Source organism: Ursus arctos, unplaced genomic scaffold (assembly GCF_023065955.2).
Source record: "Ursus arctos isolate Adak ecotype North America unplaced genomic scaffold, UrsArc2.0 scaffold_4, whole genome shotgun sequence".
NCBI lineage: Eukaryota > Metazoa > Chordata > Mammalia > Carnivora > Ursidae > Ursus > Ursus arctos.
In genome coordinates this window covers 91365762-91380983 of record NW_026623056.1, presented here as the reverse complement: position 1 = coordinate 91380983, position 15222 = coordinate 91365762, and the positions used below count along the sequence as shown (strand labels likewise).

Below are 15222 nucleotides of genomic sequence, written 5' to 3'. Positions count from 1 at the left end.
AGACCTTGTGATACTGTCCCCACATGTCCGGGAAGTTTTGTCTGATGTTCCCCTTTGCCCCTCTGATCTTCCACCAGGGGAGGTGGAAATATCTGTGAGCAAGAAGAGAGCCCTCACGGAAGGTGACCGCGCTGGCACCACGATCCTCGACTTCCAGACTCCAGAGCTGTGAGAAATAAACCCTGCTCGCGAGCTACCCAGTCCATGGCCTCTGCCAGAGCAGACTGAGCACCCGGCGGGCCAGACACACACACTCACACCCACACACGCGTTTCCCATCAGCTCACAACACGTATGTCAGAACGTGACGGAGCATGACGCACTCACGTTTGATCGCATGGCTTGTGTGGTTCCAGAGCTTTGAAGAGTGTCTGTGCTCCATCAAAGTCACACGGACTCGAAAATGACCGCTACCCAGTGGGGGGCCGGCGGGATGCCCGCTTGGCAGGTGGACTTCATCCCATTGGGCCGGGATGATCCCCGTTCACACTTCTTCTCTGACTGGTATAATCATTGTTCGTGCCCTCCCTGTAGGCTCTGAAAAGTGTCCCAGTTTGGACAACTCATGACACAGTCACCTCCCTAAGGGGCCTCCCCTGGCCTGGGGGGGTGGAGCCTGGCCCAGCTTCGACCAGGATATGGGAGTCTCACAGTTGCCCACCAGCCTGTGTTGTCTTAGCCTCCCCAGAGACAAGGAAATTAGAACAAAGGACTCCTTGAGGATTATTTGGGTGAGGTATGGGAGGGCAGGAGCGGGCTCTACAAACAGTGGTGATTGATTACATATGGCCAGCGATTTGTAGAGACCAGAGATCGACGGTGCACAGGGAGGGCAAAGGCAGGCCCAGGACGGGTGTGGAAGCACAGGGCTGTGGTTGGCAGGATGGACAGGGTCCCGGGTGCAGGGGCACCAAGCACCAGGCAGAGCTCCCGGGAAGCCCAGTCAGGGTGGGAAAGGGGAAGGTCCCCGGGACATAAGCTCTCCAGGTCTCTGACTGTGTGCTTTCCTCCCCCTTGTGAGAAAATGCCAGTGAAGGTAGATCTCAGAGCTAGATGTGCCTCGAGGAGCAAAGGCCATTGAACTAGGTGGTTCCCGCAGAGAGATCTCTTTCCTTGCAGTCTGGGGGCCAGAAGTCTGAAATTAAGGTGGCGTAGGCTGCGCTCCCTCCCAGGGCTCTGGGGGAGGGTCCCTTAGCCTCTTCCACCCCTGACGGCCGCAAGTAGCCCTTAGCACTCCTCGGGGCTTCGCTCCGTCACCCCAGCCCGGGCCTCCATTGTCACGTGTTGTCTCCCCAAGTGTCTGTGTTTCTGTCCTTATAGGGACGCCAGTCATATTGGATTAAGGGCCACCCTGTTCCAGTCCGACCTCATCTTCATTTCAATAATTACGCTTGCCACCGCCCCATTCCAAATAAGCCATGCTCGGACGTTCCAGGAAGGATCTGAATTTGGGGAGGACACGATCCATTCCAGCACACTTGGGAAGTCACTTGGTGACAACGGCTTGATTCACAGGGAAGAGCACACCGGCTGTTCAGCTCGGCTGGCTGAGGGCCATCTTCCGCCTTCCCTGGCTGTCCTCCTGGGACACGGCTCGGTGCTGGGCCAAGCGCTGGCAAGCAACAGGTGCAGGTCGGGGGCATCTCCGTGTTTCATGTCAGTGCAACTGCCAGAGCCTGGGCTTCCTGTTGGAGCTGGTCCAGCTGCTCAGGAAAGGCCCATCCGGGTCTGAAAGGTGGGGCTGTCCATGAGGGGCCTGGTACCCCCAGGCCCATCTGCTCCCTGGCTATTAGCTCTGTTGATTCCTGACTTATCTCTCTTCCTTTGGTGTCCTGGTCATCAGCTAACTTATTCCCAGGAAACTTTCCTGGTTGTTACCGCACCCCAAGGAGCTCTGGGGTTAGGGCTACTATCACCGAAACCACCAGCAGGAGACTTTGGGCTAGACGTTGGTTCCTCCAGACACCCAGAGACTGTCGCATGCCCCTCTGTATCGTAGGACAGACCCCGGCCCGGTGCCGGAGGCAGGAGGCACAGGCTCCATGAGGGGACTCCTAGGGCTCCTGGCCTCTGTTCTGACTCACCCTCTGTCCTCTACCCGTCCTCCTCCAGAGTGGGTGGGAGACTCATTTGCACAGTTCTGCCCCCCAACCCTACGATTGTCCTCAGTGTAAACCTCCAGGAAGGGTCTGGAAGCCCCTCTCCGGGGAGCAGGAGGAGATTCCGTGCAGAACACAGAGGGCGGTGCCTCACCCAGGGCAGCTGCTCGACGGTGTGACAGCCGGTCAATAGGAGGCTCCCCAGGGTGTGTGAGTCCAGGGCTAACCCCGGTGTAACCCATCTTTCCCTCCGTCGGGCTCTCTGCTGGCTTGACCCAGAGTGACAATCCCAGTGAGCTGAGGGGCAGCACGGGATGTGTAAGCCTGCGTAGGCCACGCTGACTCTGGTGCTTGGGCAAGTTAGCAGTGCCCGCCTGAGACCCCCTCTGACCCGCACCCATCTGTGAGCTCCTATTCACTCCTCAAGACCCAGTTCAGACTGCCCTGCCAGCGAGGAGACCGCCGGGCAGCGTTCCACCAGTTCTTACCACATTGCATCGCAGTCCACGTGTCAAGACTTACTCTCCCTCACGGGCCCGCGGGCTCTGAGGTTGGGGGCTCTGCCTGGCGTCCTTAGGGTCCAAAATTAGCAGGTGGAGCACCTTGCCTTCGACGCACACTCAGTCCCCGCTTGTGCCGTGTATGTGCCCATGGCCGTGCACCTTGCGGGTGGGAGGCTGCAGCCCCAGCACCCGGGGCCAGAACCCCCGCTGCTGGGACCCGTCCGGGAGCACCTCACCTTCCCTGGGACATCAGCACACGCAGCCCAGGGCAGGAGGGATTCATAGGGGAGGGAACCCGGGACAGTCCAGACACATGGCCAGGGAGACTGTGGCAGAGGTAAGATTTCAGAGGCCGAAGAAGGAGAGAGCCCCCAGCAGGAGCCAGGCTGACCCTAGATTCAGGGTTGCCCAGGGCAGCGCCTGGTCAGGGTGGGGCTGGCGACCAGTCCGGGCCTGCAGCTTCTGCCCTGCTTTTCATTCACTCCTGGAAGATGAACGTCCCCCAAGAGGAGCAGGAAGGCTGGGGAAGCCTACAGGCCCATGAGCTCCGGGAGGCGGGGTGGGCTCTTTGGTCCCCAACCTCTGCCCCGAGCGGGAGGGTTCACCAGAACAGAGATGAGGAACACACAGGACATTCCCCCCACAAACATTTACCCACTGCTCTAGTCCCCATGGGCCAGCTCGAGCCCGCTGTCCTCCAGAAGCCTGTGCGGTCTCTGCCCAGCAGCCCAGTTCGGCCCCAGGCCGCCCTATCAGACCCAGGGGTCCCTGAGCCTGGACCCGCTGTGGCCTCGGCTACTATGCCACACCCGGCAGGTGCCTGGCTCAGCTCTGTGCTACCCACTCGTGCAGCCCTGTGAGTGAGGCGCTCTGGGACAGGTGGGGAAACTGAGGCACAGACGGTAAAGTGACTCGGGGCCAAACCTCTCAGCTTCCCATCAGAATCCCAACATGACCCTGTCTGCCCACAGGAGGCTCTTCAAGGGCAGGGATTTGTCACCTCAGTGCAAGCCCCAGACTCCGTTGACATCAGCTGAGGTAAATCGAAGCAAAAGGCCCAGTGGTTTTCCTCCGTGGTGGTGGTTCTGGGCGCCAGCTGCCCGGGACGACTCAGCAATCTGAATGACCGGCCCAGGCTGGGCGGGCAGGGGACAGTATCCGTAGGGTTCCAGTTCCCCCGGGGATTACAAGTGCGGCCAGATGGAAACCAGGTGCTCCAAGAGCCTTCAAATAGCTGTTCCTTCTGAGCCCTATTCTGGGGTGTTTGTGCTTTCCTGGAACCTGGCTCAGCTCCACACCCAGGCCGGGCCTGTTGTGGGATGTTGTGGGGAGTGGGAAGGCGGAGGGTGTCCAGAAAAGGCTCCCAGGGATTTTCTCTAGGATGATCTTTTCATAATAAAATTTGTGCCATCTGTTAGCTTGGACGCGTGCTCTCCTTCTGGGAGCAAAACAGCCCTGAAAACAACACAGACATTGCTCTCTGCAGTCTGCAGTTATCTTGGGGGTGGGGGGCGCGCAGAGCAGATTGTGGGGGTCGCCTGGGGTCGGTTCTTCAGGGGCTTGCTGAGTAGGAGGGGCTAGGCCTGGGCTGTCGCAAGGCGGGACTCCATGCTTGATGCCAGCACGTGCACGGCCAGGCCCCATCAGTCCCTGCGTGGAGGGCAGCTCTGGGCACAAACTCCGGGGTAGTTCAGGTCCTCCTCCCACCCCACACCCCCACCGGGGGCCGAGGGGACCAACAGGTGCACCTGCTTCCATCTCCTACACAGCTTCCTGGGTCCCTGCTCTGCCAGGCCCACGAGACGGAGCCCCACACAGGCACCTTGTCTTGTGAGCCTTAGTGCGTTCCTCTGCAAGGTGGGTGCAATTAGTCCCATCTTGTTCTTGATAAGTTGTTATAAAGTAATTTCCAGGATCTATCCTTCATTAAAAAAAAAAAAGGCAAGCTGAGCAAAGACGTCTAGTAAGCTCTCATTTGTGGTAAACACATGCTTGGATCCAGAGAGAACATTTCTGGAAAAATACCTAAGAAAGTGTTAAACACAGATACCTCTGGACAGGAGGGCTTTTTTTTTTTTGGATTGTCTAATTTTCAAAATCTATTGCATGTATTCTATTTTTATCAAAATATTACAATTTATTAACCTAAATTTTATTAAAATATTGAATAAGTTTATTGAATACATTTATGGAAGTGTACTTAATGATGAAAATCAATCTTACTGTCAACAATAGAGACAGAAAGGACAGGATCTTAAGAGTTATGAGGGAGGAATGAGATCCGTGTGCACAGCGTGCCTGACTCACAGGCAGTGGGGTGTGACCCATCTTTTCAAGTCCCCAAGGCCGGTCCGGGACTCTGGGTGCTGTGGTCACTGAGCAGGGAACCTTCTGGGCTGTTCCTGGCTGGGTTTCTGGCTGCCGTCCAGCCCCACGCTGAGCCTTCATGCTGTCCCCGAGGCCAGGCTAGCCTGGGACTGACAGCCCTGCTCTCCGGAGAGGAGTGTTAATCTGGAGACTGGAGTCTGGCCTCTCAGCTGGCTTGCTCTGCGCTGGTGGGGTCAGACCGCCCTGTCCCCCTCAGGAAGACGAGCCGCTGGGGGCTTCCCAGTCCTGTGCAGGGAAAAGCAGGTGCGGCCAGAGCCAGAGGGGAGGGCTGTCCCCGAACAAACAGAAGCCAGAGTACCTGTACAAACACAGCGGTATAAATGCGTCTTCTTGGCTGACGCGGCACATCTCTGAGCAGACGGGTCCCCGGAGCCCGCCCGCCCGTGACCATGGAGGCCAGAGCGCTCTGGCTGCTGGTGGTGGTCCTGGTGCTGGGGTCCTCCAGCTGGACAGCGGCGTACCAGGGCCTGTGTGAGTACTTCCTCTGACTTCCTCTCCACGCCGCAGGAAGGAGGGTGCTGGTGGCAGAGTGGGAAGGGACACCAGATCCAGGCTCGGGGGGACAGCTTGGGGGCTTGGGGAAGGTGACCAGACCCCCACGTGAATTAGTAACTGCCATTTACCGGACCCTACAAACTGGGTCTTACTGTTTCCATTTTACAGACAAGGAAACAGAGGCTCAGAAAGTTAGTAACTGACCACAGGCAACCCTCCCAGTCGGTGCTGGACCCAGGTTAGCACCCAGGTCTTCCTGGCCTGGCCGGCAGCCCCTGCCAACCCTACTACCCCATTGCCTTCTTGGCTGCAGATTTCTGAATTACCAGCTAGGTCTTGACGCACTGTGTGGACACATTTACCAACAGAAAGACCAATGAGCACAGTTTCTTCCAGAACATTTTCAGTACACACCAACAATTTCCACTCAGCCCTGGCCTTGCACCTGCAGGTGGGGGGTGTGGCCGTCCCATCCACCCAAGTTTGAAGAAATTAGGGTGTGGCTCTTATCAGGTGCCAAAGGCAGTGGTTCCCAGCCTGCGTGCCCGCCAGGGTCACCTGGACGGCTTTGCTCCTCCTGCTGCCCAGGAAGTGCCCCCCACACCACAGGGTCTCTGGGTTCCCAGCCCTAGTGAAACTCGGAAACCACTGGAATGAGGACTCACCCAGTGGCAGGGATAGAGAGGATTTGGGGGATTTCCTGTGGTTTCTGTTTTCCTAGGGAAAATCCCATTAGGTGACAAGGCAAACATTGCAGAACTTGAGACAACATAGTCTTGCTTCAAAAACAATTGTTGAGGACGCAAGGATGTGCCAGGAAGATGGGACACACCAAGCAATCGGGAGACAGGAAGACATGGAAAAGGAAGGGAAAACAGCATGCATTGTGGTTTTCTATTTTGAGTGTGCATCTCCTTTATACTATTCATTTTTTTAGGGGGACAGTTCTTGTGGATAAAACAGTGACGGGGAACCTTGTTTCTGGGTTTGGGGGCCCCCAGATGGCCACGGGTTCCTGCCAGCGGGAGGGAACCATGGTGCGTGGACCCCCAACAGGGCACTGGGGACACACAGTGCGAGGGGCACCCTGGCGGAGGCCAGAGCTCCGACAGGGCAAGTAAACCTTCCGCGGGAAGAGCGTCCTCCTCGAGCAGGTGTTGGGGTACGGGTGGGGTCATGTGCTTCGAACTCAGAAGCGGGGGGCCCGCTGGCAAACGGAAGTCAGCAAACCAACCCGGGGCCAGGCGGGCTCGGCGCTGACCGGGTGTCGTTTGGGACAGCGACGAACCTGTGCGAGGTGTCGCCCAAGGACAGGGTGGACTGTGGCTACCCCGAAATCACCTCCGAGCAGTGCAACAATCGGGGATGCTGCTTCGACTCCAGCATCCCTGGGGTGATCTGGTGCTTCAAGCCTCTGCAGGATACAGGTGAGCCGCCCCGCCTGCCCGGCATCCTTCCTGGGTCCCCGGAGGCCACACACGTCCGGGCAGGACACCCGACGCCGTGGCTGTCCATAGGCGGAGGCCTCAGTCAGAGGAGCCGTGCCCAGGGGCTGTCCCCTGCTGTCCTTCTGCCGAGCGGTTTGTGCCGACTCTAAAAGCCGTTGTTTCGAAAAGGTGTTCAAAGTCAAGGTGCTTTGTACAGGGAGCTAGTTTAAAACTACCCTGGAGAGGAGCAGAAAACGCACCGGTGTGCGAAGCGGGGCCAATGTCTGAAGCTACATTCAGCAAACAGCACTGTCGTTTGTGATGCGCTCCTGGTGGTGTAGACAGTGGTGGCTCTGGGCACGGAGCCTCGGTGTCTCTCTGCACCCCCCCATCTTCCCCCACTCTGCCTCCACCCAAAGTGCCCCCCTTCCCTTCCTCCTCAGTGCAGTGGGGTCAGGACAGCCACTCCGGGGAACCCCGAGTCAGCCGCAAGCAGGTGTCTGCACACACGGGGTGGGGGCAGGGGTGGGGTGTGCAGCCCTGGCTCCGTCAGTCCCGTCCCACATTTGGGGCGTGACGTCTGCTGGAAGCCACCTGGCAGTCCCAATGCCAGCTCATCTTCTAAGAAGGACACAGGCGCCTACACAAGGCACCTTCCTGGAATCGGCACGCGCCCTTTGTCCCCAGTAATGAGGGAGTGGGGCCGCCTTCCAGCTGATGCCGATGATGGGGCCCCGCCCACGGCCGCAGGCCTCCTGTCCCTTCTTGGCAAATCCAAGCAGAGGCTCAGATAAGGCTTTGGGACTAGGAGGGAGTTGTCCATTGCCTCTTTGCTGGCTGTCCCCATTCTTTGGGGGCCCCTCAGGGGGGAGAGATGGGGGTGTTACATCTTCTCCTTTGGGTGCTGACAGTGGCCCTGCCCAGGCCCATCCTTTCTATCACCTGCCAGAAGCCCTAGGTTCTGGTGGCACATATGGCTATTCTCCACGAGGTCGGACACTCAACACTTTCCCAGTGACTTGGGGAGAAAGCAGCACAAGGCGCTGACCTTGGAGACTGTCTTCACCTTCAGAAGCCCGGCACGTGGCGGGTGAGGCCGAGGCTGGTCATGGGGATGCATGCTTGTGCTTTGTTTCCAGAATGCAGATTCTGAAGCAACGTCCACTGGCCCTGGACACCCCGGGATACAACCTTCTGCACTCAGGGCACCTGCCTGTGTCCTCTGCCAGCTGCCGCGCGTCCCCGCTCTTCTCCCGCCTGCTCCCGGCAAGCCCTGCTGCCAGCTAGCGCCTGGGGCCTGATGTCTTTACCAATAAAGATGCTGTACTCAGCCGTTCCTCGTTCCTGAGACTCGATGCTCTTGTGTTTTATTTCTGCCAAGGGGCTCTCCTTTCTCGGCCTCTCCCAGACGGGGGTGGCGGGAGGGGGTGCGAGTGCCTCTGGCCCAGAGCCTCCCAGGCCCCTCCGACCGGAAAGATGACCCCTAAGCAGCCGCATGGTTTGCGTGAGGCTGTCACCGGCCTCAGACCGCACCTGCCATGGCGGGGGGCCCTGCAGCCTTCTCAGGGCCACCACCTCGGGCAAACTCAGACAAGACATTTCAGATGTAAGGTGCAGAAAAAAGAAGATGATTACCGTCTTCCTTCATGGAGAGAGCAAACCAATAAAACCGTCTCACCAACTGGCACTTTTCTGTATTTATCCGCAAGTGAAGTGTAACTCCTGTGACTCGTTGGAGGCCTTCTCTCACCTGTTTCTTCTGAAAACGGATGCAGCTTTGTGAAGAAATGAGCTAGTCTCACCATGAGGATTCCATCCCAGGTTCTCAGGACGTCCTAACGACCCCTAGATACAGGGTTGTTCCCTCCATCCCTGACTTTCTGGGACATGTATCTCCCCACCGCTGCTACGCGGGGCCCCCAGGTGGGAAGCTTAGCGCGCACCCCCGCTCGGGACGGGGTCCCATGGGCTGTTCTGCCGGCTGCGCTCCCTCGGCCAGAGATGCGATTCCCCGCGTGCTCCTTCCTTCCGAAGGGCCTTCAGAAGGTAGTGCAGCCCACAGAAGTGGGGTGTCTTGGTCTGAGTCACCCTCTTACTGAGAAAGAGACCCCGGCTCCCATCAGAACTCCTTGTTTTGGGACCTGCACTTGGGGCCAGGTCCCCAGAGCTGACAATGTCCCGGGAGGTGAGATATCATTACCCTTGCCTTGCAGATAAGGAAAGATAAGGAAAAAGACTTTGAAAGTCCCGTGCAATGGGGTCTGCTGCGAGGGGGCCACGGCAAGACGCCCAGGCTTCTGAATCTAAAGCCCTGAGGTCCCGGGAGAGCAAGACCCCCACTGACGCGTTATCCCCCCCCCGAGCAAGTCCTCACACCTGGGTGCGGGTGGCAGCCGTCCTCCAGCTGCCGGCTGCAGTGCACTCGCCACACCCTCCCCCAGCGAGGGGACACCTCCCTGTCTTTCCTCTTGGAGGGTCCTGAGTCCGGATCTGTTCTCCGTGGCTCCCCGCTGACCCACTCCAGGGGTGAGCTGAGCAAACAGAGCCCCACCTCTGCGGGGCCACCTCACCCCCAGTGGCTCTCAGCGCGAGTTCCCACGGCCCTGGGTGGCCCGGGCTTGGACTCCGGGAAAATGCCCCGGCATCTTGACCGACAGCTGAGGAATCACTGCCCCCAGGCCAGCCGTCCCAGGGGGCGCTCGGGCGGGGGCGGGGGGGGGGTACCAAAGAGCTGCTGTATCCTCTGCCTGCGGCTGCCAGGCCCTCAGAGGAGGCTTGCCACCCGGTGACCAAACGGGCCCTCGGGGACCTGCAGCTTCCAGGCGTGGTCGCGCACCTGCGGAGTGAGGAGAGGGCTCAGGCCTGGCCGGGGACAGGGACAGCCCCTGGCCCCATGGAGGCACGAGGGTCCCCAGGCTCCACACCCCGCCCTCCCTGGATGCAGCTCAGGAGCGCCGCCCAGCAGCCGTCACCCCTCACAGACACTGCTGTCGCCACCTGCCGCCTCACTCGCGGGCTGGATCCGAGCCACAGACACCATCACGGGGGCGGTCCTGCCCCCTGCCCCCACCACCTGCGGCCATGTCTTCTAGCCCATTGCTGCACGCTCCAGTCTTGGAAGTGTCTTCCCGGGTAACTCGGGGAGACCCCAGGTCAGACTCAGACATGGAAACAACCTTCACCCACAGCACAGGGGCCTCCTTCCAGGGACCCCCCCACCTTGCTCAGGAGAATCAACCTGGGGGGTTTAATCGTCTCATCTTGGGGCTCAAAGTTCTCCCCCAAACCTCTCTCTGTTGTTCCTGCAGGGGGCACAGGGATCTTCATGCAAGTCATGCTTGACTGTCTGCTCCATGGTCGGGGAGGGGGGGGAGGCTGTCCCGGGCAGCGTGAATGCTAGCACCGCCCCCCCAAAGCCAATAGCCTCACGGATGCTTCAAGGAATGGATACAGATGTTACAGTCATCTGGGGAGCTTCCAAAAACCACAGAGGCCCGGCAAGCCTTGGTCTGCACGGTGGGGCCAGGCCCCGGCTCGGGCCAGCCAGGCAGGCAAGCTGGGCACCTCCATCTGTGTGGGGCAGACACGCAACAACGAAGCAAAGCGGGTTGTCGGGGAGGACGGGATCTCCAAGTCCGAAGTGCAGAGGCTGACCCAGGGCTCAAGATTGCCAATCCTCTCCAGCCTGTGTCAAACCAAAGCAGCCAGGTAAACCTGTGGCTCACGCGTCCCGGCAAAGCCTCTGGGCCCAAAAGCCTACAGACATCCGGAGACCCTGCCAGGCCACCTTAGAAAAATACTGCACTAAAATGCCATTTATCTATATCGCTCGGATTTAGGGCACCCCCTTCAGTTTCGTGCCTCAGCCTAGCCCTGTCTTGAGCCCATGGGGGGCTGTGGTATGCTCTCAAATGAGTTCACAGAGCGCCTGCCGCCGGCCAGACCGCTGACCCTGGTGGCAGGAGACACCCCCATGCCCCAGCCAGGGCACCGGCTGAGGGGCCAGCCGGCTGACCTGGTCCAAACCCCAGGGACCACCAGCCCTCTCTGCTGGCGAGCATGTGTACCGCAGCTTCCGACCCCTCCCAGCCGCTGCCTGGCTTCATTCCTCCCCCTTCTAGATAAGATTTATGAGGATACCCAATCTCTCGGCCACCTCTGCCTCCTGCCAGCTCCCAATCCTGAGCCAAGCCCCATTTCCTTGAACGTCCCCAAGTCACATAACACACGCCCAAGTCCTATAGTTGATCCTTCCTAACGCCGTCTTACCAAGGTTCCCCACTGAGTGGTGTCCCTTGTCGCCCCAAGTCCACCAACCTCACTTGACAGCATGTGTGTTCCTGAGGTCTGGCGCAGGAGGGCATCACCAAGACACAGGCTGAAGGCTTGGTGGGGAGGTGGGGGCCCAGAGACGCATGGTCTTGACCAGTGGTTCTCAGTGGGGCCTGCGCAGCCGTCGGGGGTATTTGGAAATTGGTGGCACGTTTCTGAGCATCATACAAATGGGGGGGGGGGCTACTGGCATCGAGTGGACACGAAGCCAGACACGGCAGGGGTCTGTGGTGCGCCAGGGTGTCCATGGACTTCCCGCTGGATGCCCAGGGCAGACACAAACCTGAACCTACTTCTGTCTAAATCCTGACATGAAGTTGTCGTCTGGGTTTTTGCAAAGTCTGGAGATGCCAGGGTTTCCCAGGAATGCAATCTGATGAGAATCGAGCGAAGGCTTCGCTGAGCTTGGAGCTTCGGCCAATGGGTCGTTTCAAACACGTCGTCGCTAGGGACGGGGCCCCACGTGGCTTGTGAGTAGTCGGCTGGCGCTCCCTGCCTTCCTAGGCCACGCACTCACGGGAGGGGCAGGGGTTTGTGCAGGGGAAGCCACCACGCCTGCGACACCTCCCCCCAGGCCATCATGCAGGGCACGCACGGAAACGCACGGTGTCGCTCCATCCACCCTCGCGCTCCCTTTGCTCCTCCTATTTTATGGGGCATTATGCACGTTTATTTTACTCTGTGTGTAGGCATGTTATTAAGTATAAAATTAGTAAGTGTAACTTCCTTTCAGGAGATCGAAATGGGTCTTGTGAAATCCTTGATAGGAAGAGCTGGATTCTGCTGGGATGAGCCTCATCTTCCACCTCCCACCGAGGCCTCCTGCCTCTTCTTGCCCAGCCCCTGCCCCCCCATGAGCGGGGCAGCCCCAGGAGACCCCTGTCTCCCTGGCCTCTGTTTGTTCCCCTCCTTTCAATCTTAAATCTGAATCATGCCTTTTGAATCTAAAAAGTCCCAAAGGCTGGCAGATGTGTTCTCTGGCTCCCCTAGGACCACCCCCGAAATCCCCTGCCCCCTCCTCCCCAGGTCAGATGAGGGAGGCTCACCAGGCCGCAGAAGCAGGGATACCAAGACCTTGGCTCACACCTGCCCCAGCACTCGACCTGGGAAGGTTGGGTCTGTAGCTGGGTCTGCGTCCCTCCAGGGCCAGGATAGAGCTGGTGAAAGCCCTAAAGCACCGTGGTCCCTCCCTTGCTCACCACCTAGTCCCTCCCTCCTCCCCCGTCCTCCCTCTCTCCCCACTAATACCACTGACGTACCTACCAATTCCAGGAAATCCTGGTGCCAACCTGACCTGTGTGTCAAGGACCAGGATCCCCGCAGGGGTGAGTCACACTCCCTCACTCCTGCCATCACAAACTGACCTCCAGTCTCCATCAATTAAGGGAAAACTCATCTTTGCCAACATTTCGAAGTTCTTCCTCATTCTCCTTTTCCTATGGTTGAGCCGGACCTCAGGTGTGGCCTATGCCTTCCATCTCCCACCGCCAGAGAGGTGCTCTGTGTGGGGGAGAGACCTGGACTGGAAGGGGGGAGGGTCTCGGGGGAGCACTGGGTGCCCTGCCCCCTACACATGATAAAAGAGCGACTTGGGCTCCTCTAAGGAAGGCTCCTTGCTGCAGGGCTGTCCTGTCTCACGGACTTTACTTCGCGGAGCCCCACAGCAGCCCTGCGAGGTATGGGCTACAAGTGAGCGAATAGAGGCACAGAGCATGAGGTCAAGAGCCCAAGGTCACACAGCAGAGAGGGGGTCGGGAGCCCCCAGTCTGGTTCCAGGGTCTGCAGACACTCCCCCAGTCCCAGCAGCTCCAAGCTCTCAGAGTAGAGGAGGGGGTCCTTCTCGGTTCATGGCCAGGGCACCGGGTGGGGTAGCCTCTGGGGGAAGGGGGGAGAGAGGCAGGCGGCTCCAGGGCCCTCAGGTCAGTAAGGAGCAACGGCTGCTTGGCTGCTTTGCGTCCCACCAGAGAGAGTTAGAGGAGCTCCACTGAACCTGCAGGAGACAGAACGGTCTGAGAGGACACCCCAAATGTCCTAGGACCCCACCTGGGTGTGCACTAGCCCAGGGGAAGCTGAGGGACAAGATGAACAGCTGTCTGGGGGAGGCTTGCAGAAGTCCTCGCCACCCACCCCAGCCCCCTGGGACTCACTGAGAATTCCCCCCAGGGTGGGCCAAGCAGGACCTGCCCCCTGGTGGAAGCCAGGACCCCCGTGAGCCCCCAGCTCCCTGGGCAGGAGACCCTGGACTGAATTTACCTGCAGGTGCCTGGGTGGGGGGTTTAAGTTCAGCAATAGAGAAAAATCAAGTGGCTGTTTTGTACAAGGAATTTTTAAGTGAGGGTGAATTATGTGTCCGTTACACATTTTGTGCGTCTGCCCAAAGTCTGCAGCTGCCTCTCATTCCCCGGGATCTGTGTGAAGGACCCCGGGGCAGGAGTAGGGACCTGGAGAGGGATGCAGTTCCCCAGAGTGTGCTGCGTCTGCGGCAGGGGCGGGGCGGGGTGGGTTCTGCCAGCAGGGGTGAGGTGTTGGGGGGCCTTTTGGTTTTGCCGCAGGTGTGACCGTCTCATGGTGGTGCCTCCAGCCACGCGTCACGGCGGCTGATGCCCAGAGAGGTTGGTAGAGCTGGAAGCCAGGACTGATGGAGCACCTGGCCGGTGAGACGCCGAGTGAGCACTTGAGATTTGCTAGCTCTCCAAGTGCTCCCACACGAGCCCACGGAGTATGTTTTTCAGAAGAGGAAACAGACACGAGCCAGGCAGTACTTTGGTAGGGAATTTGCAGCCAGTGAGGCTGGCTTGTGAGGACGCATCAGAAGGAGGCCTCCCAGGGCTCGGAGCCCTCCTGGAAGAGCGAGGTCGGGTGACGGCCCCTGCCACATGTGGGCCATTCTGCTCTGCGTCATGTTCCCAGCCGCATCAGACACGGGGGAGGACATTACCTTGGTCCTGGGTCTCAGCCTCATGTAAAGTCCCACAGTGATCTGCCAGCTTTAAAAACGTGACGCTGAAATGCACGAACTAAGTTTGAGCGATTGCTTCTAATGACTTGCTTGCCAGGGGCCCAAAGTCCCCCAGAGCCCAGTTCTTACCCTGAGTTCTGCGGGACCGGCCAGAGTGGGGGTGTCTCCCAGGGGGACGGGGACGTTTCAACAATGTTCTTGGCTGGGGACAGCCAATGTTCATAGAGCACCCAAAGAGCGTTTACCAATGTTAAAATTGGGGGCTGGGAAGTGCTAGGATGTGGGCTGGAGACTCTTTTTCCCCTTTACCCAAAGTGCAGTGAGAAATCACATATTTATTCTTACTTTGCAAACGATGACGTTGAGAGAAATTTACCCAAGGCCACAGCCTTGCTGAGGTTCAATGCTGGGATATGCGGGCTGCTTTTGTGGGGCCACGGGCCGCATGATGCCCCTCATGGCACCATCGGGCACCCTGGCCACTCAGCTGACCCCGGGGGGCCCCAAAGGGCACCCATTATGCCTCCACCTGCTGGTCAGAGCACCTCTGAAGTATGCACCCATCAGTGGCTCACAGTGAATTCACGTAATGAATTGGGTTCCATAGGACCCAGGGGTCATTTTGAAATCGAATACCTTCCTCACCGACTTGGACATGGTGTATGTATGTAGAACCTTCCAGAACCCACAGAACGAAAACTTTGACTTGCCTGGGAGAAGCCGAACCCCCTTGCTGCTGGCGTAAAGGGGAGAGAAATGCTAGGCTTTCCACCCCTTACACTCGCGCTGTGGCCATCGACCTGATTATTACTTCCTGTCACGTGTGCGTGCCTTTCCCCGACCCTCGGTACTGCTGGGCGTTAAGAGTGTGGCTTCAGCATTTCTTGTTTGGCAGTGGCTCCTTCTGCGTCGGCTGCATGGCTCTGTCTTGTCCCAGAAGACGCTGGCCGGTCACTGGGATTCCTCACTCTGTTCTAAGAGTCCTTAAACTCTCAGTGGCATAAAGAGGAAGGTTTTGC

General features: G+C 58.7%; 1 protein-coding gene across 1 annotated transcript; it reads left to right on the top strand.

The window, feature by feature from the left end:
• The first annotated feature begins 5313 nt into the window (after window positions 1-5313).
• Window positions 5314-8265, top strand: TFF3 (trefoil factor 3). The gene is made up of 3 exons (XM_026499381.3): window positions 5314-5461; window positions 6766-6912; window positions 8052-8265. The coding sequence occupies exons 1-3, from the start codon at window positions 5380-5382 to the stop codon at window positions 8063-8065; spliced, it is 243 nt and encodes an 80-aa protein (XP_026355166.1). The 5' UTR covers window positions 5314-5379; the 3' UTR covers window positions 8066-8265.
• The last annotated feature ends 6957 nt before the right edge of the window (window positions 8266-15222 follow it).